This window comes from Podarcis pityusensis (assembly GCF_964106645.2).
Source record: "Podarcis pityusensis genome assembly, chromosome: 8".
NCBI lineage: Eukaryota > Metazoa > Chordata > Lepidosauria > Squamata > Lacertidae > Podarcis > Podarcis pityusensis.
Genome location: NC_138033.1, coordinates 85,502,103 through 85,528,562, shown reverse-complemented (window position 1 = coordinate 85,528,562; position 26,460 = coordinate 85,502,103). Strand labels below are relative to the sequence as shown.

At 48.1% G+C, this 26,460-nt stretch overlaps 1 protein-coding gene across 2 annotated transcripts; it reads left to right on the top strand.

Moving 5' to 3' along the window:
• Nucleotides 1-4,027: 4,027 nt before the first annotated feature.
• Nucleotides 4,028-25,410, top strand: VAMP5 (vesicle associated membrane protein 5). 2 transcript variants are annotated; one of them, XM_081017648.1, is made up of 3 exons: nucleotides 4,028-4,227; nucleotides 16,931-17,068; nucleotides 23,737-25,410. In XM_081017648.1, exons 1-3 carry the CDS (start codon nucleotides 4,225-4,227, stop codon nucleotides 23,896-23,898), a joined length of 303 nt encoding a protein of 100 aa, XP_080873774.1. In that variant the 5' UTR covers nucleotides 4,028-4,224; the 3' UTR covers nucleotides 23,899-25,410. The 2 variants fall into 2 exon arrangements, with proteins under 2 accessions (XP_080873774.1, XP_080873773.1); XM_081017647.1 differs by lacking the exon at nucleotides 4,028-4,227 and adding an exon at nucleotides 13,122-13,278.
• The last annotated feature ends 1,050 nt before the right edge of the window (nucleotides 25,411-26,460 follow it).

Below are 26,460 nucleotides of genomic sequence, written 5' to 3'. Positions count from 1 at the left end.
CTGAAAATCCTGTCTGCGCAAACGCCAGAAATTGCATCTGCGCAGATGCTGGAAATCGCAGGCGTGAGCGCTCATGTGCATGCTCAATCTGGGCCACAGAGGGATCTCTGCTGGAGTGAACTGGCCCAGGCGAGGTAAACCTTTCCAACCCCTGTCAGATCGCCTCTGCTTGAGTATCTCCAGCAAAGGAAAGCTCACCACCTGCCAAGGAAATCTGTCCCATCATCCTGCTATCCAGGAGCATCTCCAAAATACCATGGCTTGGCAATAATTGCTTGCGCTTAAACAACGTAGACAGGAGGCGAGGCAGCATTTATTAGTGTCTGTCCATGTGCGAGTGTGTGCACATGTATATGTCTGCACATTTACTCCTAGTTATCAATGACAGTGGGACTCTTACCCAAAGGCCTTTTACCCAAAGGCACCCTCTAAAACAGCAACTGGCTTTCTGAGTCTGGGTGCCAATCTAAGTGTTTGTTGCCTCAGTATTTGCATGGAGCCGCCAAGCTGCACCACTGTTCCTTTCCAAAGAATAATTTTTTATTAACCGACCAATAATCACATCAAATCAAACCAAATTACCTAAATTCCAAATTACACAGCCGAATTTTAAATTTTTGTTGGGGGTACCCATATTTCAAGTTCCGAAGGGGATCCAATCAACTTCTTGCTTCTTACTGCCGTTTTAATGTCCACAAATCTAACCTTATGATGTTCACAGTACTATCCAGTCCTTTCTTATTATTTTTCCACATCTCTTGTTGTTATTTTCATATATTTTTCCTTTCTCTTTGTGACCTCTGATAGTCTCCGCAAGCTGGTTAGAACAGTTTGTAATCCTGCGTGGATATTATTATTTTTATCCAGTAGCCATATCCAGACGTTTTCCATATAACATCACTTCCATACATCAAAACAGTCTTAGCGTCATTAATCTTCACCAATCTGCCTCCTTTCTCAAAACCTCTGAGGAGATTCACTAGGAATGCAGTCTGAAAACAAGTCCGTTTTTCCTCCCGGCTATAAATCCTTTGGCAAGATGGCGACTCCGAATTAATTGCTGCGCCATTCCCAAAAACTCTTATTGCTTCTCGGTCTCCATAAAGCATACTTTTGGTTAAAGTTTATCTCCACACAGACCTTAATCATCCTGCTTGGGTCAGTTCAACCGACGGTTCTAATGAGGAGGGGTTCTTGTAAATCACATAGAAGGAAAGTAAAAAAGGTCCCCCCCCATTCAGCCCCATTGTCAACATACCCCGCCTTTGGTGTATCTTCATCGTAAAATATTCCTGTTTCTCCAGCCCGTCGTCTTCTTTCACAGAGGTCACTTAAATTAGCAGACTTCACTCCCCTTCTTCACTTGAAATATGTGCATTTGCTTCTTTTGTAATTAATTATTCCAAATTGCTGCAGCTAGTGCGCGATCAGAGACAGCGTCCAGGAGAGCCGATGTCCACACGGGGGCATTCTGCCTAGGGCCCTCACCCCCTTCTTTCGAATTAGGGGGTGATTTATGGGCACAGCAGGCAAGGGCAGTGTTCCCCATTTCCTTGGGGTAACAAGGGAGGCTGCCTACTCCCATAACAGCCTCTTAATTACCCCGTGTGGGTCGGAGAGATGGTATTGTCGGCCATCTTCCAATGCGCCCCCTAGTGGCCCCCTGCACCACTGTTCCTTTCCATGTCCCCAATGTCACTGGATGCCTTCATCTGCCCCAGCTGCAATAAAACATGTGTCTCCCATATTGGTCTCCACAGCCACAGCAGGCTGTGGCTTCTCCAGAGCTTGACTTCACCCCCAAGAGTGCACTCCTCCGTTGTCTCTCAAGACAGACCGATGCCAACAACAGCAACTCATGCTGGAGCAGAGTACTAACACCTTTTTCTTTTGCTGCTCATAGCAGCCATTTTGTGCTGGCACCTTCTATGCTTGCATCAAGTAAGAGTACTGGCACTTCAATTTTTACCTTAAAAAAGTAATGTCTGTTTCACACACACACACACACACACACACACACACCAACTCCACCAGGCTTTCCAATATCAATGTGTCATAAAAGAGAGGGGAGACAGAACCCCTTTTTCAAGCCAATACAAGCTACTTACATTTTCAAAAATGGGGTTCTCCAATGAGTTGTATTGGGGCTGGTGATTTTTTACTGGTTCCTAAGTGACTTGGACTAGTCTTAGTCTAAGTGACTTGGACTAAGTGACTAGGGAAGCAGGTGGCGCTGTGGGTTAAACCACAGAGCCTAGGACTTGCCGATCAGAAGGTCGGCGGTTCAAATCCCCGGGACGGGGTGAGCTCCCGTTGCTCGGTCCCTGCTCCTGCCAACCTAGCAGTTCAAAAGCATGTCAAAGTGCAAGTAGATAAATAGGGACCGCTCCTGCGGGAAGGTAAACGGCATTTCCGTGTGCTGCTCTGGTTCGCCAGAAGCGGCTTGGTCATGCTGGCCACATGACCCGGAAGCTGTCTGCGGACAAACCCCGGCTCCTTCGGCCTATAGAGCGAGATGAGTGCGCAACCCCAGAGTCGGTCACGACTGGACCTAATGGTCAGGGTTCCCTTTACCTTTAAGTGACTTGGAGTTAGGGGTGACATGGGCATAGCCAGGATTTATGTTGGGGGGGTAGGTTTTAGGTTAGTGAGGGCAGAACTGAGCTATCTGCAATGTGATTGGTCAGTTATTGGTCAGCAGCTGTCCCCCCCCCCCGCTATGCCCATGAGGAATGAGCAGTGAAGTAGCCACGTTTGCTGTTGCTACCAAATTGTTTAGGGTGGTCAAAGCAAAACAGGTTTGCAAGTTGCTCCAAAAGGATCTCTCCAGACCAGATTATTGGATACTACCATAGCAAATGTGATTCAATGTAAGCGAGCAATAAAGCGACTCTTAACTTCCCATACACACTTGATGGGATCTGAGACGGCCAGGAAAGATATACTGGTATTATGGTTGAAGGCTGCATTAAAATGTTGACTCAGAGGGTGACAGCTGTGAAAAAGTAAACTCCATGCTAGGGATCTTTACGATTAAAATAACGCTGGCATGATCAGAATGGTTTTATACAAATCTGCGGTATGTTGCAGCCACACTGGGAATACTGTGTCCACTTCTGGTCATTGCAGAGCTGGAAAATGGTTCAGAAAAAGGCAACCAAAATGATCAAGGGGAGGGAGCAACTCCCTCATTTGAAAGGCTTGTGGCATTTGGGGCTTCAGAGAAAAGGCAAGGGAGAGGGGATATGACAGAGGTACAGTGGTACCTCGGTTTAAGAACAGCCCTGCTTAAGAACTATTCGGTTTAGGAACTCCACAATTTTGGAAGCAGTGTCCCGGTCTGTGAACTTTACCTCGGTTTATGAACAGAATCTGAACAGTGGAAGGGCACCAGCGGCAGGAGGCCTCATTAGGGAAAGTGTGCCTTGGTTTAAGAACGGCTTTGGTTTAAGAACGGACTTCCAGAACGGATTAAGTTCGTAAACTGAGGTACCACTGTATATACAATTATGCACGGTGTACAGAAAACAGACAAATGACTTTTTCTTCCTCTCTCATAACACTGGGACCCAATGTAGTTAGTTGAAGGTTGGAAAACACAGGACGGGGAGAGGAAATCCAGGTGGCCTATCGTTAAACGATGGAACTAGGAGCAGGTTGTAGCCATGGCCACTAGCTTTAAAAATCCACGGAGGAGGAGAAGGGCTACTAGCCAGTGGCTACTGGCCGGGGGGGTTATATTTTGCCTCCGGCGTACCTGGGGAGCTCAGGGGTTGCTGTCGCGCTCCGGTCCAGCTTCCCCGGGGCACCTGGCTGGCCCCTCTGGGCGGCGGGGCGAGGGAGGCGTCGGGGGGGCTCCCGTCTTCTCCTCGCCCCGCGGCTTGGGCCGGGCCGGGCCCCCCGGGCAGTGACCTTGGGCTGCTCCCTCGCCTCCCTCCAAGGACTCAGGGGACGCCCACGAAGGGGCCGGCCCGGCCCGGCGCGGCACTGGCTGGGGCTGCGAAGCGGCGCCCCTCCGGGGGTCGTTTTCCCCGCGTCCCTGCGCCGCTCTCCGGCCAAGGAAAGCGAAAGCGGCGCGCGGAGTAAGCGAGCCCCTTCCAGGTGCCGCGACCCGAAGCGCCGCCCCGTCGCCGGCCGAGGGGGCAGGAAGGCGGCGCGGCCGGCCGCCAGTCCGAGGAGAAGCGAGCGCAACTCAGCCGAGTTCTCCGACGCGCAGGGCCAGCCATGGTAGGAACCGAGGGGGCGGGCGGCACAGCCGTCGGGTCAGTCTCGGCGGCGGCGGCGCCGAGGGGGAAACCCGGCGGAGGGCAAGGCGGCGCAGCTCCGCGGCGGCGAGCCCTCCCTCCCGGCTTCGGGGCAGCCCACGCCGGGGGCACCGAGGGAGCGGCGCTGCGGGCTGGGTCCGCGCCCGCGACGGCTGCCGTGGGGCGCTTGGGTGCGGAGGCTGCTTGCCTCGGAAGAGACCCCGGGGAAGCGGCCGGGCAGCGTCTCTTTCGGGAGCTCCTTTCGTAATCGGGGCGCAGCCGGGAGTTTGCGCGGCTCTCCGCGGCCCCAGAATGGGGCTTCGCCCGACCCAGGACCGCCTGTTGCTGCCTCCAGAAGAATCTGTTTGGAGGTACAGTGGTACCTCGGCTTACAGACGCTTCAGGTTACAGACTCCGCTAACTCAGAAATAGTACCTCGGGTTAAGAACTTTGCTTCAGGATGAGAACAGAAATCGTGCTCCGGCGGCGCGGCAGCAGCAAGAGGCACCATTAGCTGAAGTGGTGCTTCAGGTTAAGAACAGTTTCAGGTTAAGTACGGACCTCCGGAACGAATTAAGTTCTTAACCCGAGGTACCTCTGTAGTTGCGCCCTGGCGCCAGTAGGGGGCGGAGGCGGCGGGTTGGACTTCGGCCTTACAGCGCAATTCTAACCATCTCTACTCAGAAGGAAGCCCTGTTGAATCCAATGGGGCTTACTCCGAAGTAAGGGCTGGGTTAAGATTGCGGCTCGGTTGCCTCACCTCAGAAAGGATATTTCAAGGTTGGAAAAGGCTCAGAAAAGGACAGCCGAAGTTATGGGGTGTGGAGCGACACCCCTGTGAGAAAAGGTTGCCGCGTTTGAGGCTTTTTAGTCTGGAGGGAAGGCGAGTAAGAGGCGACGTGATAGAAGTTTGTAAAATTCTGCAGGATGTGGAAAAAGTGGGAAAAGAAAGGTGTTTTTTTCTTCCTCTATACCAGAACTCGTAAACATCCAACGAAGCAAAATGTTGGAAGATTCAGGACAGATAGAAGGAGGCGGTGGGGCCACCAGACGAGATGGCTTCAAAATTAGACAAATTCATGGAGAAGAAGGTGATGGCTGCTGGCCAGAGTTGGAGGCAGCCGTGCTTCTGAATCCCAGTTGCTGGAAACCACAGGAAGGGAGAACTGCTCTTGGGCTCAAATCCTCTTGTGGGTTTCCCATGGGGGTCATTCCATATCAAGTGATCCAACTTTTTTACCTCATGTCATCCAATTTTCTTAATATTCTGTACACTTGTTGAATGATTAAAACTAATTTTAAATCTAAAATTTTAATTTTTTTATCTCATCCCATTTTTGAGCTATAAGGGTTTGAGATTTTTTAAAAATGACAATTTGGCCTCGCCAAAACCTAAAAAACCCTTAAATGCTCAGCCCAGAATGTCAAAACTAAAAACACCAATCTATTCAAAACTTCATGGGCTTTAATATGATATGTCACATGATGGCCTTACTTTAAATTTTAAAATTCAGTTACAAGATTTAAAATTAAAAAAATTAATATGATTTATAATTTCCAAAAAATATTGATTATTTAATATTTCCAAGAGCTACCTGCAGAATTTCATCATGGGATCACATTTTAAAAATATTTTGTGCATTATTGGGTTCTATTTAGGATAAATTGGTCTTCTTGGAGTAAAATATAACAATAAACGAGACTTCACACTATAATATCAGTTACTTCAGGCATTCCTTTAGAAAGTTATTCAGTTAAAAGGTATCTGAACAGCTAGGGTTTTCTTTTTAAAATGTCTTCCAAATCTGAATGATAGCTTGCTATTGCATTATAGAATTAACACTTTGACAGAATTCTTCTTAGTAATTCACTTCATGAACATTGCAACAAAATGCATATCAAACAAAATTATCAAAAAAGCCTTACACATGAGAAATGGGTCTGAAAACATTGATCCTTCCATTATTTATACTTTACACCAAACACTTTTTTGTTGCATATGTTTCATTTTTTGTCAAAGTGTGCTCATTAAGTACTACCTTAAGTACATGGGAAAGTAGATGGGAAAGCAAATGATGATACTGAGCCTGGCAAGTGTAAGAAGGTCGCGGTTGCTTCTTCACTTTCATAGTCCACCAACAGCACATAGGTCAACCACAATGCTTTAATATATTCACAGGTCATATAGCCAGTTATCTCAGCCATATTCAGAGATTTTGTACCTCCTTCAGTGTCGAAATTCTCTTTCATTGCTAAAGCAGTACACCTTAGTCACAATTTCTGTTGGACTGGGTGTAGATGGAACAAAGCAATGAAATCCTTGTGTTCCCTTCATCACTTTCACTCTTTCAAAGGGTCGTTTTAGGAATATTCTTCTTTTTTGTACTCCTCATTTGTTAGCCATACGCCCAGAATTTCCCAGACATACCCATAATACTGCAGTTGGAAGCAGTGTAGTAAAAAATGTCCAGGCATATGGCAATCCATGTCAGCAGTGTCGTTTTCCTTAAAAATAGTTCCAAAATGTGGGGTGGGGCATTTTTTGGTATGGGCTCAACAGCTTTCTGAGCTGGATTTTTATTCTTGAAATATGGCAGCCCTTCATTTGTTGAAAGTAAGAACAGGATAGAACACTGGCGGAGGAAAGGGGGGGAGGAGCAGCCCACCCCAGGTGCCCGGGGGCTGCACAGTGAGAGGGGCGCAACCGTGCCACACTGCTCTTCCTTCCCCCCCCTCGCCTTCCCACTCCCTCATGCCTTTGCCCGCCCCCTGAACCCACTCAGGCTCAGGCCCTTACAGTCACACTGGAGGCAGCAGGCCAAATTAAGACTTCAGGACAGACAGAGTGATGTATATACCGTAGCTGCGCCTGCTCCCCCACCCCCAGGCACCTGCCACCTGGCAGTTGTCTCCCTCTGCCTCTCCCTCTGCGCCAGGAGGGCCTGCTGCACAACAGACTGTTCTGCATACTTCAGAGGACAGGCAGCTGATGTTATTTTCCCAGGGTGGCCAGTGAGCCACATCCTTATCTTCTCTACCCCTCACAGGCCACATTTGAAAGGCGAGTGGAACTGCCCACCCGCCAGTCTCCTGACATCAGGTGATGGAGCACTTTGAAGTCCTGCTGATTATTGGGACTTTACAGCACCAAGCTGGGGTTGCAGAGAGCCCCGCACTTTGAAGCACCACAGATCAGCTGGGCAGGGCTTTTTGCAAAGGGCTCTTTGCCAGTCTCTTCAAGAACTACCTGGTTTGAAGTGAGTGCCTGTCGGCTGGTGGGCACTGACTTTGCCTGCTTCAGGTGGCCTTACTGGGCAGGAAACATTAAATCACTTTGAGAGCCTCACTGAGTGGATATTGAAAACATGCTGCAGATGTTTCCCTTCCTCTAATGCTTCATGAAGGTTTTCAGTTTTCAGATGCAAGATTTACCCACTTGACAGGAAGGATGTGGGTTTTAGTTCCTTCTTCTACCGAGAGGAGCAAACGTAGTATTTTTCTGTCTAAAGTTGACTCCACCTGTCTAAAGTTGAAGGGTTAGACTTCCCCCAGCTAAGTGCCATCCAGTTGTTTTGGACCACAGATCTGATCAGTCTCAGCTGATGGGAGCATGGCCATAGGGTGCTATGGTTAACAGGAAAGATAGTCTAGCACATCTGGAGGGCACCAGCCTTGAGTTGTTGCTATTTCTGTTCAGACAGGGAGATGAGAGAGAGGGGCTTCTCCAAAGCTGCCAGGGCTGTGGGCTCACATGACTGACTTGGCCTGCTTTTCCTCTGTTGACTTCAAGAGATCAGAACTTTTTTCAGCTGCCTTCCTCCCCAGGAAAGACAACAGGCTGCTTGAGTATTCTCAGTCTTGGTCTGCTGTGACTCTGCTGTTAGAGATGAGATATGTGCTCTGTCAACTGGTCATTCCTTCACAGAGTTCTGACACTGTGGCCTTCCTCAATCAATTAGTCTCACAGTAAACAATAGGAGCTTGGCAGGAGGGAATAAACATCCCCGGCTGCAGACTAGTCCCTGCTGCGCACAGGAAGCCCAACACTTGGAAGGAGGAGGTACCTTCCTTTCCCAGCATGTAGGGTGGCTCTTCTTGATGGCTTTCCTCTCCTGCTAGCAAAGTGCCTGGTTTGTTGCATCACAATGGGAGAGCCACCTTCAGAACAAGGGCCCTGGTGCCTTTTTTGCCGGCAACAGAAAGAAAGATTCCTGCAGCAATTATTGTGCATATGTGTGTGCTTATTTCTAAGTATGAGATGCACGCCTAAGAATCTGTAGCATTAAACAAAAGAAACCAGATGAGGCCTAAAACCACTGGTTTGCAGCATTGATAAGGCCACCCCAAAACATGATGAGCAGAAGAGCTGCTGCAAGTCAGTGTTGGTATAATGCAGTTGGTATAATGCAGCGCCATGTGTTCCCCAACCTTGTGCCCTCCAGATGTTTTGGAGTACAACTGTCATCGGGCCCAACGCGTGGCTGGAGGGCACTAGGCCTGGAGGATGCTGCTGCTAGATTTCTCTCCTCATTAGGTCTGGGCTTAGAAGTGCCTGCTGTGAGAGGAGAGGCAACAGTGAGGAAGGGGAGCAGCTGGCAGCCAGTCTGAAAGAATAATGCACAGATGCTCAGATGGAGGAGTGTGTGCATGTGTGCATGCCGGTGCATCGGTGTATTTCCACACAGCCTCTCAGCAGATGGTCCCAGTAAGCAAAGTGTGGGGCGGAGCTGTGGGGAGGCAAGGTTCAATAACTTTTTGGAACACGTTCCTAGTAAGAGAGCCAGCAAACCTCTCCTTCCGTGAGATGGTGGAGCTCCTCAGGGTTTGCTCCAGTTTGCTCTCATGCGTGTACAGTGGTGCCTTGCAAGACGAAATTAATTCGTTCTGCGAGTTTTTTCGTCTTGCGAATTTTTCGTCTTGCGAAGCACGGTTTCCCAAAGTCTTCAAAATCACCAAAGTCTTCAAAAACCTCAAAAAAGGCTACCACACCGCGTGCTATGAGTTGCTCCTTGAAGTCACCCTGGGTATTAACGGTTTTAAGAAAAAGGAAACAAACTTGCAAGACATTTTCGTTTTTCGTCTTGCGAAGCAAGCCCATAGGGAAATTCGTCTTGCAAAGCAACTCAAAAAACGAAAAACTCTTTCGTCTTGCGAGTTTTTCGTCTTGCGAGGCATTCGTCTTGCGAGGTACCACTGTAGTGGAACAGCTAATCCTGCCCTTCTGCTTTGGGATCTCATCTGTCAAAAGGCCACAACCTTCTGTGATGAAGGCACAGGAGGCACTTGATAGTGGGCCAAGCCTCTGAGAAAGCATGTGGAGTGCTGTGTGAGGTCCCAACGAGGGTTTCTGTGTTTGCTTTCGCTTTCATCTTCTGAAATGTCTATGGGGTGAAGAACACCACAGGAGCTCCTGCAGGTGGATCAGGCCAAAGACCACCATGTCCAGCATCTTGTGACCTACAGAGGCCAACTACGTGACACTGGGAAGGTTAATTTAATGGACACTATGAAGGTGTTGGCAAGTCTCAGAGAGGGAAAGGCAGCTGTGCGACTATTACTCACGTATTCAGGACACCCTCAGATTTACCACACATAGTGCCTCATATTTTTGTATAAGACAGCTTTACTTGAAGTATGACTGGGTCAAGGTGTGGAACATGTGTTTTACAATTGTACAAATAGTTTTACAGTGGTACCTGGGGTTAAGTACTTAATTCGTTCCGGAGGTCCGTTCTTAACCTGAAACTGTTCTTAACCTGAAGCACCACTTTAGCTAATGGTGCCTCCTGCTGCTGCTGCACCGCCGCTGCACAATTTCTGTTCTCATCCTGAAGCAAAGTTCTTAACCCGAGGTACTATTTCTGGGTTAGCGGAGTCTGTAACCTGAAGCGTATGTAACCTGAAGCGTATGTAACCTGAGGTACCACTGTATTCCTCTTAGTTTACTGAGTCTATAGTGATTGGTATTTTATCATATTTTTATCTTATTGTACACCGCTTTGGTATGGTATGCAAAAATATGCACAGAGAGAATCAAATAGAGACTGCAGAATGGAACTCTCTAAGCATTTTGAAAAATGACCTTCAAGAGATTATCTAGATCAGGTATCCTCAACCTCTTCAGACTCAAGACCCACTTTTAACCCAAACATGCATTTGGGGGGACCCATTTCTTAATCTTTTAACATGTATTTACAAGGTAGTAGTGCCGTTACAACCCACCACAGATCAGGCCCACCAGCTGAAGACCAGTGATTCTAGATCTTGGGAGATCAGTATGACTTTCAAATGCTGTACAATCACATTTTACACGGGAGTTTGGTTCCAAGGGTTCCATGTATATGCAAAAATGCACATACTCTTTGTACCAGCTCTGGAGGCCCCAGTTTGCTCTCTCAAGATCTGGTGGGGCCATCATTATCTCAGGGGAGCATCCCAGACTCAGCCCACAGAGAGGGCTTGGATGATGGACTCATCAACGACTTGGATGATGGACTCAAGGGCATCCTGATCAAATTTGCAGATGACACCAAACTGGGAGGGGTGGCTAACACCCCAGAGGACAGGATCACACTTCAAAACGACCTTGACAGATTAGAGAACTGGGCCAAAACAAACAAGATGAATTTTAACAGTGAGAAATGTAAAGTATTGCACTTGGGCAAAAAAAATGAGAGGCACAAATACAAGATGGGTGACACCTGGCTTGAGAGCAGTACATGTGAAAAGGATCTAGTGTAGCCTTATGAGGCTTTGCCCTCGGGTGGGAAAAATATTGCGCCCGGGAAAGGGAAAATGGGAGTCAACAGACACTCAAGGAATAGTTTCGGAGAAAAGGCTTTTATTTCTACCATCCATGAACTGGTAGAAGGAGCAAGTGTGATAAGTCACAAAAAGCATGCACGAGTTCACAATCATGTGCACAAGCATATATACCCATTCCAGATCCGTCCCCCTTTCTCCTCCTTCCAGAGTCCTGCCCCATGAGTCCCTCTGAGCATGAACAGAAAGCTGTCTTGGGACTATTGGGCTCTTGGCGCCCTTCCCAGGAAAAGGGGAATGAAAGTGGTTCAGCATGTCCAGAGATGTTGCAACTAGAATGAGATAAGATTCAGTTTCTCAGGCCTGCTATGAACAGAGCCTATTCATTAGCCTTTAAAAGTAACATTTTGCCTATGCACAGCATCTTGTGATAGAGCAGAGGAGAGCAGAGAAAAGCTGTTTTGGATTTTTAGAAGACAAAAGGAGTTTTGGACAGTTTTGAGGCCTGGTGTGATTATTGAAGCCTAGGGTGATTTCACAGACAGGATATCCTGTCCCTTCACTAGAAGTCTTGGTTTACCACAAACTTGACATGAGCCAACAGTGTGACGCGGCAGCTAAAAAAGCCAATGCAATTCTGGGCCTCATCAATAGGAGTATAGCATCTAGATCAAGGGAAGTAATAATGCCACTGTATTCTGCTCTGGTCAGACCTCACCTGGAGTACTGTGTCCAGTTCTGGGCACCACAGTTCAAGAAGGACACTGACAAACTGGAACGTGTCCAGAGGAGGGCAACCAAAATGGTCAAAGGCCTGGAAACGATGCCTTATGAGGAACGGCTAAGGGAGCTGGGCATGTTTAGCCTGGAGAAGAGGAGGTTAAGGGGTGATATGATAGCCATGTTGAAATATATAAAAGGATGTCACATAGAGGAGGGGGAAAGGTTGTTTTCTGCTGCTCCAGAGAAGCGGACACAGAGCAATGGATCCAAACTACAAGAAAGACGATTCCACCTAAACATTAGGAAGAACTTCCTGACAGTAAGAGCTGTTTGACAGTGGAATTTGCTGCCAAGGAGTGTGGTGGAGTCTCCTTCTTTGGAGGTCTTTAAGCAGAGGCTTGACAACCATATGTCAGGAGTGCTCTGATGGTGTTTCCTGCTTGGCAGGGGGTTGGACTCGATGGCCCTTGTGGTCTCTTCCAACTCTATGATTCTATGAGTGCCTTGGATCCCAAGCAAGGCTCTTTTTCCACTGGGAAGACCCAGCACAAAAGAGCTTTTGAGCTCTCGGCCTTTCTTGCATTTAACTTGCGGGATTTCAACCAGCGGCCTTCAGCTGCTTATGGTTGAATTAGATGAGTATAAGATGCAATTGTACTGTACGTGTCATGGTGTACTTCAAAGCCATGAGACCAGGTGAGTCTTTCTTAGCCACTATCCTTGCACTTTTCTCTTCCTCCCCTCCTCAGATGCAAAGGATCTTGGGGAAAAGGCTCTCTTTCCTGAGCTCTCCTCCCAGTGACCTTCACCTTCCTTGGGAGTTCTCCCCAGCGTGACACAAGTCTGGTGTAGCAGAGGCTGGTTTGGGCCAGGATCATTGCCTCAGGCTCCTTTTCTGCCAGCCCTGGCTTTCCAAAGGAAACAGCATTTGAAAAAGACCTTTATGTTTCCTGTGGCTTTTGGCTTGGTTCCCTGAGTGGGTTCAGCCTTCCTCCACCCATTGCAGCAGCAGGAAACAAGCTATTTCAGGCAATGAGTTGGTGTTTGCTTCTCATTTCCTGTGGGGAATTCTAATTCCAACAGGAGATGGGGAGACACACTCCAGGAATGACCAAGGCCAGGTCAACTGCCAATTCTTCTGAACCTTTATACTTTTGTATTGCTGTCTTCAGCTTCCAGCCGTAGTTTGTGGGCCCAAGAGACTTCAGAATGTATTGCCTTCAGGGTGAACTCAGTTGCCAGGGAGCTCCAGTGCTGGCCAAAGGACTGCGGCCATTTTTAGAGCACCCCACTTGGTTTATATGGAGCCCTTGTGAGCCTGAGAATCTTGTTGGCGCAGCTCTCACGCAGACCCTTATCTGACCTAGTTCAGCTGCACACGCATTTCAACTGGTATCTGTGAATACAAGATTGGCTGTATTATCCAAAAGTGAAAGGCAGATCTGAGTGCAAAGACACCCCCAGAGGTTTATTCCCAGTCTGCCTTTTTCTGCCTGAACATAGAATTCAACACCTGAGGCCCTTTTCTGAGACCCACATGGCTACTCAGGTGAGTTGGGTGGTGAGGACCAGGGTGGGGAGCAGGCAGAGAGGCCCCTCGCTGTTGTGGTCCCTGCAGGCAGACTGGTTTTTCCAAGGAGGCTCATCTGCTACTAAATCTGATGGCCTTATGCCACCGGGCAGAGCAGACTTTCCGGCTCATCAACCAGCTGGTTATAAGATGCTGTTTTCACTTTGTGATTTTTTAAATATTTGCTTTTCATGTGTTTGTACAGCTCTGCTGCAATTATTTACCATAATTGCATTTTTTATGCTTATTTTGTTTTATAATTTGGTCAGGTGTTGAAGAGCACATACATTTCAAAATAAACAAAGCAAAAATATGCACTAATGGGTTTATTTCACTGGGTTTTGACCTCACAGGGGAGACAAGTCAGGGATGCCATTTATTAGCACATTTGTTTGTTCCTTTGTAAAAGGGGGGGGGCAAAAAGGTAAAAGAGGTGAAACTGAAGGAAAGGGAGGGGAAATAAAATAATGTGTGGGTGATGTAGCTCTTTTGCTAACAAAATCCAGTGGAATCTGTAGCTGAAGTAGAATTGTTAATAAAGAAATGGGGCTTACTCACTGGTTAGAAAGTTAATGGGTGATAACCAGAGTTAGTCATACTCAGAACACACTGAAATTAATGGGCTTAAATTGACTCATTAATTTATATGGGTTTACTGTGAGTAAGACTTTGTAGGATATCACCCAGTAATATTGGACTAGATGATCCATTGGGTCCCTTCCAGCTCTACATTTCTATGATTCTTGGGGGAAGTCAGAAATTTTAGGAATTAATAGGACAACAACAACAATTTTTTATTTATGCCCCAGCCATTCTGGGTGGCTTCCAACACATATAAAAACAGAATAAAACATCAAACATTACCGTAATAGTAACAATCTGATCCATTATAAAAAGTCACAATAACTTTAAAATAAACAACTTATATCAAATAAAGCAATATTCAATAATCCATTAGAATTTAATAGTAAACAGTAAAATTAAACATCAGCAAATAATAATTAAACAGTTTACACTTAACATTTACAATAAAGCACTGCTAATCTATAATCACTAAAAATAAGTGCAAATCACAGTGCATAAAATACCACAAAACCTACAGAACCATATAAAAGGGTTAAACTGAGAGACAAGGACACACAACTTACAAAATTATTTCTAGGAAATGCTCCCAGGGCTGGAAGGTGAGGGGAGGCAGGTGGAAAAGGCATTGCATAATGACCAGCAGAAAGTCTCTCTCCCCTCACAGTTCTGGGCTGGTTGGCAGCATTTGCACTGCCAATCATTCTCAATGGCCCAGTATTCCGCTCTCTTTGTTCCTTGCTAATAATGACCAATCTTCTCCTGAGCATGGGAAACTGGCCGGCCTGCCTGCTGCTGCTGCTGGATTCAGCGTCTGGTAGCTTCCATTAATACGCCAAGCATTCATTTTCCCCTAACATTTACTAAATCTAAGAATTTAGGGGGATCTGGCCCCCCACAAACTCATGACACATTTATGGGGGATCTAGCCGCCCCCGCTCCGCAAACTCATAGCATCATATAACAAAGAGAGCACAGAAATTTCCAGCTCCTGGCAGACAGTCTCACACACCTGAGCTGGGCTGCTTAAATAGGGTTGCCATATTTTAAGAGGAAGAATCCAGACACAAAAGGTTGTTGAGGTTTTTTAGGGCAGTCGTCTGATTGAGCCCAAGCAGCCCCTGCCAGAGGACAGCAGAACCTCTACCAAAAAAAAATAAAATAAAATAAAAATAATTGAAGTACAATTGTACATTTCATCATAAATGCAAACATAAATGCAAACAAAAACAACCATCACATTGCCTTCTCTCACTCCAAGAGGAGCCCATCTTCCTCCTGGCTTTGAAATGCAATTACCGTATTTTTCGCTCCATAGCACGCACCCGACCATAACACGCACATAGTTTTTAGAGGAGGAAAACAAGAGAAAAAAATATTCTAAACGAAACAGTGGATGTATGATTTTTGTGGTTCATGCTGTGGCCACAGACATGTGATCTGACGGTGAGTTTGGGGTAGCCCAATGCAAAAATCCTGAGGATCCATGTGGATCCATGCTTTGTAACCATGTTTTTGCACCACTGCGGCCCCAGGCAACAGTGGGTGCGTGATTTTTTTGGTGCAAGCTGTAGCCATGGACATGCTATGTGATCTGATGGTGAATTTGGGGTGACCCAGTGCAAAAATCCTGAGGATCCATGTGGATCCGTGCTTTGTAACCATGTTTTAAGTGGGGAGGGAAGGAAAAGCACTCAAGGGACAAGGAACATGCATGGGGTGGGTGGAGAAGGATGCTGTTAATAATGCAGAAGAGGGGTATAAGAGGAGAAGGCTCCTCTCCTCTCCCGCTTTGCTCCTTTAAAGCAAGCAGGCTCTCTGTCCCTCTCTCCTCCCCACTCAGCGGGTCTTCTCCCGCTTTGCTATTTCAAAGCAAGCCACGGAGGAGGGAAGGAAGGGGAACCATGGATCCTCTGCTCACGACTGCAGCAGATCCCCCCGCCATCTGTAGGCATTCGCTCCATAACACGCACAGACATTTCCCCTTACTTTCTAGGAGGAAAAAAGTGAGTGTTATGGTGCAAAAAATACGGTAATCTGCCAGCATTTAGGAGGCTGAATCCATTGTCCATCTTACCATTCCTTTATGTTGATGAAAGCAAGTCTTTTGAAAAAGTGGGAAAACAGGTTTGGGGATGGCTCTGGCTGTAGGCATCCAAGTTTACAAATATGTGGAACTAGAGTTCGATCTTGGACAGAAGATGGTATTGTATCCCAGAACAACCCCCTCCCACCCATCTCCATGACTTAAAACAGCCTCTGCCAACCTGGTGCCCTCCAGATGCTGTTGGACTACGTCTCTCATCCGTCCCAGCCAGCATGTTGTTGTTGTTGTTTAGTCGTGTCCGACTCTTCATGACCCCATGGACCAGAGCACGCCAGGCACTCCTGTCTTCCACTCCCTCCCGCAGTTGGGTCAAACTCATGTTGGTAGCCTCAAGAACACTGTCCAGCCATCTCGTCCTCTGTCGTCCCCTTCTCCTTGTGCCCTCCATCTTTCCCAACATCAGGGTCTTTTCCAGGGAGTCTTCTCTTCTCATGAGGTGGCCAAAGTCTTGGAGCCTCAGCTTCAGGATCTGTCCTTCCAGTGAGCACTCAGGGCTGATTTCCTTCAGAATGGATACGTTTGATCTTCTTGCAGTCCATGGGACTCTTAAGAGTCTCCTCCAGCACCGAATTCAAAAGCATCAATTCTTCTGCGATCAGCCTTCTTTATGGTCCAGCTCTCATTTCCATACATCACTACTGGGAAAACCATAGCTTGAACTATACGGACCTTTGTTGGCAAGGTGACACCTCCAGAGGCCTTTGTCTGCCCCTGGAGCCTCCCTGGCAAGTTTCATGGGAGCAAAAGGTCCCCGACTTCCCTGTGACCTGAAAGGGCAACCAGGTGTTCTGACCCAGTCCTCTCCTCCTGCCCTGGTTTCTCCAAAACCTTGTTATCTCTGTACGCACGTACACTCCTCTCACTCAGCTGCTGTGTTTCAGCCTCAAACAGCGTGAGGGACCAGAGTTCCTTCTGCTATGATCATCCTTTCTCTTTCTGCAGGGGGAAAACAATTTGAAGCGATGTCAGGGGGAGGCTGAGCAGGTGACAGAGATCATGCTGGAGAACTACACCAAAGTGCTGGAGCGTGAGGGCAAGCTCACCGAGCTGGATAAAAGGGCAGATGAACTTCGCAACCAGGTACAGCAAGGGGGCGGGCGGGAGGGAGGGAGCAGCTCCTTTGCACAAGGCACTTCTGGGGGTGGTAGGCTTTTGCACACCCCACAAGTGATGGGTGGACCCTTGTTTGCAGTAGATTGTCGTCAGCATTTCATCCAGAGTCCTTGAGACAGCAGGAGAATCATGTGGTCTTCCCCTCCAAAATGGTTCCCTTCTTCCAGTTTTCTTTTTTTTTAAATATCCCAGCCTAACCCAGAAGCTGGTGTTGAGGTAATACATGCAAAATATCAGCCAAATAAGCTAATGAGTTCTAATCCCAGACTACTACTTGTAAAGAAGGTGATAAACAAGTCATGTTAACAAAAAGGTTTTACACTGTGAGGGGAGTCCTCTGTTTTTGTTTTTAGCCGTGTACGTAATAAAAATGTGTCTTTCAATTACAAAGGAGTCTTTGTGCGTCAGGCTTTGTGCCAATTTTCTTTTATTATTTACTTATCTGCAAGAGCTATTTGCCATACTTTGTTGTACCAACTTGCCAGAGACTCACCCTCAAAATCCTTCCAGGATCTTGTTACTATGAGTTTTGCTGCTAGTGGAAGAGCACCTATTAAACTAAGTTCAAGCTGTAAGTTAATATTATCTCCCATGAAAAGGAGGAGCGCCACCTCCAGCAATTACAGACATTTTGTCTAGTAATTGCTGTTATTAGGACAAAATAGTTCATTTCTACTGCCCCTCGCAGTCACAGTCCAAGAGGCCCAAGTTGATTTGGGCTTCCCCCTCCCTGGCAGAGCTTAAAGCAGGGGTCAGCAAACTTTTTCAGCAGGGGGCCGGTCCACCGTCCCTCAGACCTTGTGGGGGGGCCAGACTATATTTTTTGGGGGAGGGGGAATGAATGAATTCCTATGCCCCACAAATAACCCAGAGGTGCATTTTAAATAAAAGGGCACATTCTACTCATGTAAAAACATGCTGATTCCTGGACCGTCCGTGGGCTGGATTTAGAAGGCGATTGGGCTGGATCCAGCCCCCGGGTCTTAGTTTGCCTACCAATGGCTTAAAGTAAGATGTGGGGAGATAGCAGGATCCTGTGGATTGCTGTGATGGCCTGGGGCTGTTTTCTTAAAGTAAAGAATGGGAAAGGAATGATGGGACAGCAGTACTGGCCAGGACTGGTAGGAGTTGTAATCCAAAACACTGTCGGGTACCTGGTTCGCGAAGGCTAGGAACATAAGAAGAACAGGCTGGACTGGTCCAGATGCCTATCCAGTCTAGCATCCTGTTCTCGTAGTGGCCAAACAGACACCTCTTCTGGGAAACGAGCAAACAGGACCTGCGCACAAGAGCACTTTCCCCTCCTGCTGTTTCCAGCAGTTGGGATTCAGAAGCATCTTGTCCAGGTATTCGCCTTCTCCTCCAATAATTTTTCTAATCCTCTTTTAAAGTCAGTCAAGTTGGTGACCATCAGTTCAGTGGTTTACCTGTGCACTGCAGGAAGAAGTGCTTTATTTTATCTGTCCTGAATCTCCCAACCTTCGGCTTCATAGGATGTCTGTGAGTTCTAACATTATGAAAGAGGAAGCAAAACTTTTCTCTGCTCACTTTCTCCAGGCTCTGCATCATTTTATACGCTTCTATCATGTCACCTCTTCCACACCTTGTCTCTAAACCAGGGGTTGTCAACCTGGTCCATACCGCCCCCTAGTGGGCATTTCAGGATTCTAGGTGGGCAGTAGGGGGTTCTATTGCTCCTTCCATTGGGCACTGGTGGGTGGTAAGGAAATTTTACAGTCAAGAAAGATGCATTAGTGGGTGGCAGGTATAAAAAGGTTGACTACTCCTGCTGTAAACTATAAAGTCCCTAATGTTGCAACGTTTCCTCAGGAACGTAGAGAACATGGACATTCTGCCCACTGAGGACTCTCCTGTGTGAGTGTCTGAGGGCCCTGCTCCTTCCTGCCACTCACCATCTGGCCTGGGGCGGGGCCTGAGGCCTCACAAGGACTGCTGCGCTCTGCTGCCCGGGAGGACTCTCCTGTGTGGGTGTCTGAGGGCCCTGCTCCTTCCTGCCACTCACCACCTGGCCCAGGGCGGGGCCTGACAGGCCTCACAGGGACGGTTGTTGTCACTGCTGCTGCGACCCAGGGGGATCCGGAGGGGCGCAGAGTTTGTTTTAAAATGTTCCTTTTCCTTTCATTTTTTTGTATATGCGGGGACGGGGATGGGGGTGGGATGGATGTTTAGTTGGGAATTTGTTTGATTTTAATGGATTTGTAATTTTTATAGTTTTTCATTTGTATTGTTTTTTGTTTTCTGGGGTTTTTTATTGTTTTAAGGTCTTATTTTGTTCTTAAGGGGAAGGGTCAGGGCTGCCGGGGAGTGGGTCCCAGCCAACAAAATGGCTGGGGTATGTTCCACGGAGGGGGATGCGCTGGGACAACCGATCTCAGTGATCACGGGTAGGAGGAGGAGTTACGCTAAGACCAGACCATGTCATTACAGAGGAGGCAGGTTTAGTCGTTGTCTGAGGACTATCCATGCCTCCGGGTCTGGTCCTGTCCGGACGGATACTAGAATCAGCAAGGGATACCCACATAGCCTGAAGGTGCTGCTGTGCAATGCCAGGTCAATGATTCATAAGACCACTGCCATCCATGACGTGATCATGGATGGAGGATTTGACCTGGCTTGTGTAACAGAGACTTGGTTGGATGAAGCAGGTGGGCCTGTTCTTGCCGCTGCTTGTCCACCAGGTTTCTCTTACACACAGCAACCCAGGCCCTGTGGGCGGGGAGGGGGGGTTGCAGTGATTTTTAGGAAGTCATTAGTTTGCACCAGGCATCCTATTGGGAAGACCCAGTTCTCTGAGTGCATGTTCTGGAAGTTGGGCAATAGGGGCAGTACAGGATTCCTTTTGGTGTACCGACCTCCCCGCTGCACCAAGGATTCCCTGCCCGAGCTGCTTCAGGTCGTGGCGGATGTTCTCCTGGAGACACCTAGTTTGGTTGTCCTAGGGGATTTTAACATCCATGCCGACACGACCTTACAAGGGGCCGCTCGGGACTTCGTGGAAAGCATGGCCTCCATGGGGCTGTCCCTGAATAAGTTTGGCCCAACCCATAGCCACGGACATGCCTTGGACCTGGTGTTTACCTCCATGGATGTTGGTGTTCTGACACTAAGTAAAAGCGAAACAAAAGAAGTGCCATGGTCAGACCACTTCCTGGTGCAACTTGACTTCTCCGCGACCCTTCCCCTCTGCAGGGAGGTGGGACCGATTCGGATGGTCCGCCCCCGCCACTTAATGGATCCAAATGGTTTCCAGAGAGCGGTAGGGGATGCTTTATCCCATGTTGATGGCCTTTCAGCTGATTCCCTGGTGGCCCGCTGGAATGTGGAGTTAACCAGGGCTATTGACTGTTTGGCTCCGAAGCGCCCTCTCCGATTGCATGGAGCCCGGATGGCCCCGTGGTTTTCCACGAATCTGAGGGCAATGAAACAATCGTTGAGACGGCTAGAGCGCCGGTGGCGGATGACCCATTCTGAAGCTGACCGGACACAGGTTAGAGCTCAGTGTCGAGCCTACCAAGTGGCGGTAGCGACGGCGAAGAAGGCTTTCTTCGCCGCCTCTATTGCATCTGCAGAAAACAGCAGCAGGAGACTTTTTCAGGTGGTCCGCAATTTAGCGGAACCACCTGCTACATCGGGGCCCAATACGGGCCACATGATCTCCTGCAATGATTTTGCAAAGTTTTTTGCAGATAAAGTCGCTCAGATTCGGGAAGAGGTAGACGCCACCGTGGGAGCAGGGCCGGGGCGGGGGAGTGCTAGAGTCCTGTCTAGTCAAATTGTGTGGGATCAATTCCAATCTGTTACCTCCGAGGATGTGGACAGGCTGCTTGGACGAGTGAAACCAACCACCTGTCTCCTTGATCCTTGCCCATCCTGGCTTATAAAAGCTAGCCGGGAAGGGCTGGGCGATGGGCTTCGTGGGGTGGTGAATGCTTCCCTCCGTGAGGGAGCCTTCCCAGACCCGCTGAAAGAGGCGGTTATTAAACCGCTTCTTAAAAAACCATCTTTAGATGCGGCCACGATGGCCAACTATCGCCCAGTCTCAAATCTTCCATTCTTGGGCAAGGTGATTGAGCGAGTGGTTGCTGAACAACTCCAGGCACGCCTGGAAGAAGCGGACCATTTGGATCCCTTCCAATCGGGATTCAGGCCTCATCACGGGACTGAAACTGCCTTGGTCGCACTGGTTGATGATCTCCGGCGGGCTAGGGACAAAGGTGAGAGCTGTTTCCTAGTTCTGCTGGATCTCTCAGCGGCGTTTGATACCATCGACCATAACATCCTTCTGGACCGTCTTGAGGGGCTGGGAGCTGGGGGCACTGTCATACAGTGGTTCCGCTCCTTCCTCCTGGGCCGTGTTCAGAAAGTGGTGGTGGGGGATGAGTGTTCAGACCCTTGGGCTCTCACTTGTGGGGTGCCTCAGGGTTCTGTCCTCTCCCCCATGCTTTTTAATATCTATATGAAGCCGCTGGGAGAGATCATCAGGGGGTTTGGACTGGGTGTTCATCAGTATGCAGATGACACCCAGCTCTACCTCTCCTTTAAATCAGAACCAGTGAAGGCGGTGAAGGTCCTGTGTGAGTGTCTGGAGGCGGTTGGAGGATGGATGGCGGCAAACAGATTGAGGTTGAATCCTGACAAGACAGAAGTACTGTTTCTGGGGGACAGGAGGCCGGCAGGTGTGGGGGATTCCCTGGTCCTGAATGGGGTAACCGTGCCCCTGAAGGACCAGGTGCGCAGCCTGGGAGTCATTTTGGACTCACAGCTGTCCATGGAGGCACAGGTTAAATCCGTGTCCAGGGCAGCTGTGTACCAGCTCCATCTGGTACGTAGGTTGAGACCCTATCTGCCCGCGGACTGCCTCGCCAGAGTGGTGCATGCTCTGGTTATCTCCCGCTTGGACTACTGCAATGCGCTCTACGTGGGGCTACCTTTGAAGGTGACCCGGAAACTACAACTAATCCAGAATGCAGCAGCCAGACTGGTGACTGGGAACAGCCGCCGAGACCATATAACACCGGTCTTGAAAGACCTACATTGGCTCCCAGTACGTTTCCGAGCACAATTCAAAGTGTTGGTGCTGACCTTTAAAGCCCTAAACGGCCTCGGTCCAGTATACCTGAAGGAGCGTCTCCACCTCCATCGTTCTACCCGGACACTGAGGTCCAGCACCGAGGGCCTTCTGGCGGTTCCCTCACTGCGAGAAGCCAAGTTACAGGGAACCAGGCAGAGGGCCTTCTCGGTAGTGGCGCCCTCCCTGTGGAACGCCCTCCCACCAGATGTCAAAGAGAACAACAACTACCAGACTTTTAGAAGACATCTGAAGGCAGCCCTGTTTAGGGAAGCTTTTAATGTTTGATGTATCATAGTATTTTAATATTCTTTTGGAAGCCGCCCAGAGTGGCTGGGGAAACCCAGCCAGATGGGCGGGGTATAAATAATAAATTATTATTATTATTATTATTATGAGCTGCTGATAAATCCAGATCAATCTTTTCTTCTGGTTTATGACATTTCAACAGAAACAGCAGGGAGCATGTGGATTCCATGCTTTAAAAAAATAACATATTGTACCAGGCAATCTAAACCCTGCCCAGTAATTGCACATTGTGTAAATTTAGTCTATTTCCATCTTATTGCCTTCCTTCCTTCCTACCTACCTACCTACCTACCTACCTACCTACCTACCTACTTAACACTTGCATCCTGCTTCTCCAAATCTCAAGGCATCTTCCCCCAAAATTACTTATAAAATACAATTTAATAAGACAGTGTCAATAAGGCAGTATAATCAGAGCACTGGGCTTTTGTACGATGAAGGTTTTGCATCCTTTTAAAAAAGCTGTTCCAAGAGATGAGCTCTGAAATTAAATAGTTTTCCCACCCCCTCTTTTAAACTACTTCTCATGACTTATTCCGCACGCACACCCCATATTCACACATAATACTAAAGGTGGGCTTGTGGGACATTGGTGGAGACTTTAATTCTTCCTTGTGGCAAATGTCTCTTGTCTCTTACAAATGCCTCATTTTATATTTTCCCAGCCAGGCTTTGCAAATGAAAGTGATTCCAGGAGGAGTTGGGTGGTGGGAGAAAGCATTTACAGGGGAAAGGTGGGGGGGGGGTGCTTCTCCCAAAACTGCGTCCTGCCCTTCCTGTGACCTCAACAAGTGTGAAGGCAGGGCCATTTGTTTGCTGAGATGACATCTTGTTACGCCCTCTAGAAGCTAAACTCTATGCCCTATCCCTCTCTGTCCTGCACCTTCTGAAGCCCGCCTTTACTGTCTTCAGTTCCTTTAGTTCCTTTCAACCAAAGCTGAAGTGCTCCAAGCCCTGCACCCCTCGCCCAGTGCCAGATCCAAATCCCGTGTCTGCAGCAGTTTCAGAACTGCATAACCTTTCCTTGGCCTCAGCTTTCCCTGGACAGTGTCACTCCCTACAGTGGGAACCATCTGTGAGCACCAGATACTGCAGCATGGCTAAGCCTAAACTGATTGTGGGGTGTGGGGCTCTAATTAATAGGTTGGGTTGGAGAGCCTCCAAAAAGGGTGGGATATTAACAATCCTGTATGCCTATGAATAAGAGAGGCTGCATCCCTTCTCTGTTTCCTCCTAGAGTGTTGCCTTCTCCAAGACAACAGGCACAGTGGCTCGGCAGATGCGTTGGAAGAACATGAAATGGAAGGTCATCCTTGTGGGCGTGGTCGCAGGAGTCCTCATCCTCATCCTGGCTATAGTTCTTTACTTCACCCTCCCCAGTTCTGAAAACAAAGGGTGATGGTGGACCCTGAGTGGCTTAGTGGGACAACTCCCAGATCATCTGCAGCAGGCCAGGTTGTCTCTTCCTGCCCCTTGCATTGGTGTGTTCTGGATGGACTTGAGCAGGACTTGGTCACAGATTTGTTGCAGCAGAAACAGTGTGCAAGAGAAAAATCTGCTGCCACCATTCTCTAGCGCCCAGCAACAGTGCTCAGATAATATTTGTGCTCGTTCCTAAATGGCAAAGCATTGTATGTTTGCAACCCCATTCATCTGTGAGCTGTGCCACATGCTATTCAGAGCTTCTTTGCATATTGCATATCTAGAAGAGAATCTATGAGAAGTTAAATGATGTGGTCCTATGCTGCTACTGTGCCTATACCCAGGCAAATCTGGAGGTGTGTCTCTGTGTTGGCAGACCAGGTCCTGTCATTTTCTGCATCCTGCAAATTCCACTCCTGAAATTAGCCATAGTATACAGAATCTAGGTTTTGTGTTTTTATCATGGTGCAAACAAAGGCAGTTGCCCCAGGCAGCTAAGTTTGGATGCCCTGAAATGTGACAGAGAAGGGGATGAGATGATTTTGAGACCTGGGGCAGGTCCTGTGCCCTGTTCATTTAAGAGCATAAGACGAGCCTGCTGGATCAGGCCAATGGCCACCTGGTCCAGCATCCTGATCTTGCAGTGGCCAACCAGATACTTGTGGGAAATCCACATGAAGCACCTGAGCACAACAGCCCACCCCCCTCCTGTTTTTGGAGGCCTGGGGATATTTTAAATGTGGGTGTGGCAGGACACTGGAAGGTTCGCAGCAAGAGCGAGGTCTGCAAAGGCCAAATTCATGCAGGTTATCTTCTCCCAGGTGCCACAAGCCTTTGCACGCTTCTCATATTGAATACATGCTCTGTTGCAATTTGTGCCTTACTTCAGGATCTTTTTACTGTGAAATCTGGTACAGAGGTACCAGCTTTACTGCTATGCCCATAGAACGCTAGCCCTTCTTTGCTAGCTGTTTCCCTCTCTGAAATGAGCATGGCCTGATGTTTGTCCATTTTCGCTAATACATTATTGCTTTGCATTATTTTATTTTATTTTTGCACATGGCTGCTTGTTTAGTGATCTAGTTAGCCCCACCTTTCCTCCTTGTTTTGATCTTGTGTTTAGCAGCATATGAAGGGGGTCTCTATATATGCCTTTGTACAAACCAATTCAAGAACTGCCCCATATTATGAGATGGCCCAAAGTGAAGAGGGGGCAGCCTGGATAACATGTGCTGCCCTGGATAATAAGGAAGATAATTTTAAGGATTACTGGCATGGAAGCAGCCAAAACCACTCCTAGCCTCCACCTAGCACTGTGCTCCTCCAATTTCAGCTTAGCAAGTGACTAGAATATAGGTTAATTTCTTTAATGCTAACTTGTAAAAACATGCCTCCTATTTTAAACAGTGATGTGGGGGGGGGGGGAGAGACTCTTGTTTCTGCTGTGTTCTGTGGCAAGAACAGTAAAAGGTGGGTTGTTTTATAATAATGAGTTGTTGTGCTTGAATTGCTACATCTGCTGACAATGCAATAGAGGAAGGGCAAGGAAAATAAGAAGATAGGGTTGTGATGATGACCTAGAGATGGTTCTCGGCAAATGAAGGGGTCTGGTCCCAAGGCTGAAGACGAGCGAGAAGCCTGTCTCTGAATTCAGGATTGTGATTTCCCAAAGGGTGTGGGGGCAATGCCTGCCAGTAGGCCACAGATGCCATGCAGGTGGCTCTTCACACTGCCAGCTGGCTGGCTAACTTGGCTCGTTTAGATATTAATAGGCTGCAATTCACAGATTAATGGGCATGCCAGCTTGTAGGCTTTGCAAGCATTGGGTTTCCCATTTGTTGTGATGGATATGCTGCTCTCACAAAACTAGAGGACTGGCAAATCTTCAAAACTGGGATCCGGGACAAAAGCAAAGCAATAATGGAGCGATTGTCTTCTCCCTCACTTCGTGTGGAGGACAGTGTCCTGGGACAGACTTCACCAGCCAGCTGCCTCCCAGAGGTTTTGGGCTACAGCCTGATGATGATGGGAGTTGTTGTCCAAAACCCCCTGGAAGAGAGCTGGCTGGTGAAGGCTCTCCTACAAAGTGGTGGCAGGCATCCTAGGACAGTTTCTGAGGGAAACCAAAAGACTTATTCTGAGTTTTCTTTTTTCTTTTAAAAAATGTGTCCCTAATTTTGGAGCAGCCTGGGGTAAATGTTAGGGGAACAGGATTCAGAGTCAGCAGGTACCTAGGTGGTGCATGCCTGACAAAACAAACACCTGTGACTGCTCACCTGAAATACACCTGCAGTGTTTCAGGTGAGGATGGATTTGGGGATCAAGAGCAGGGGTTTCTGGGAGTTTAGCAAAGTGGTTTCTGGTCATGTCCTGCAGGGCAGTGCCTCTCAGGCTATCTGATGTAGTGGACCAGCATTCTGTTTTCCTCGGTGTGCCAGGAACCAGAACCATATTTGGTTCCTGAAGCATTCACACCTTGGGTTTGGAGCCTCTGGGTCAGAGAATTGCAGAGTTGGGAGAATTGCAGAGATGACCCAAG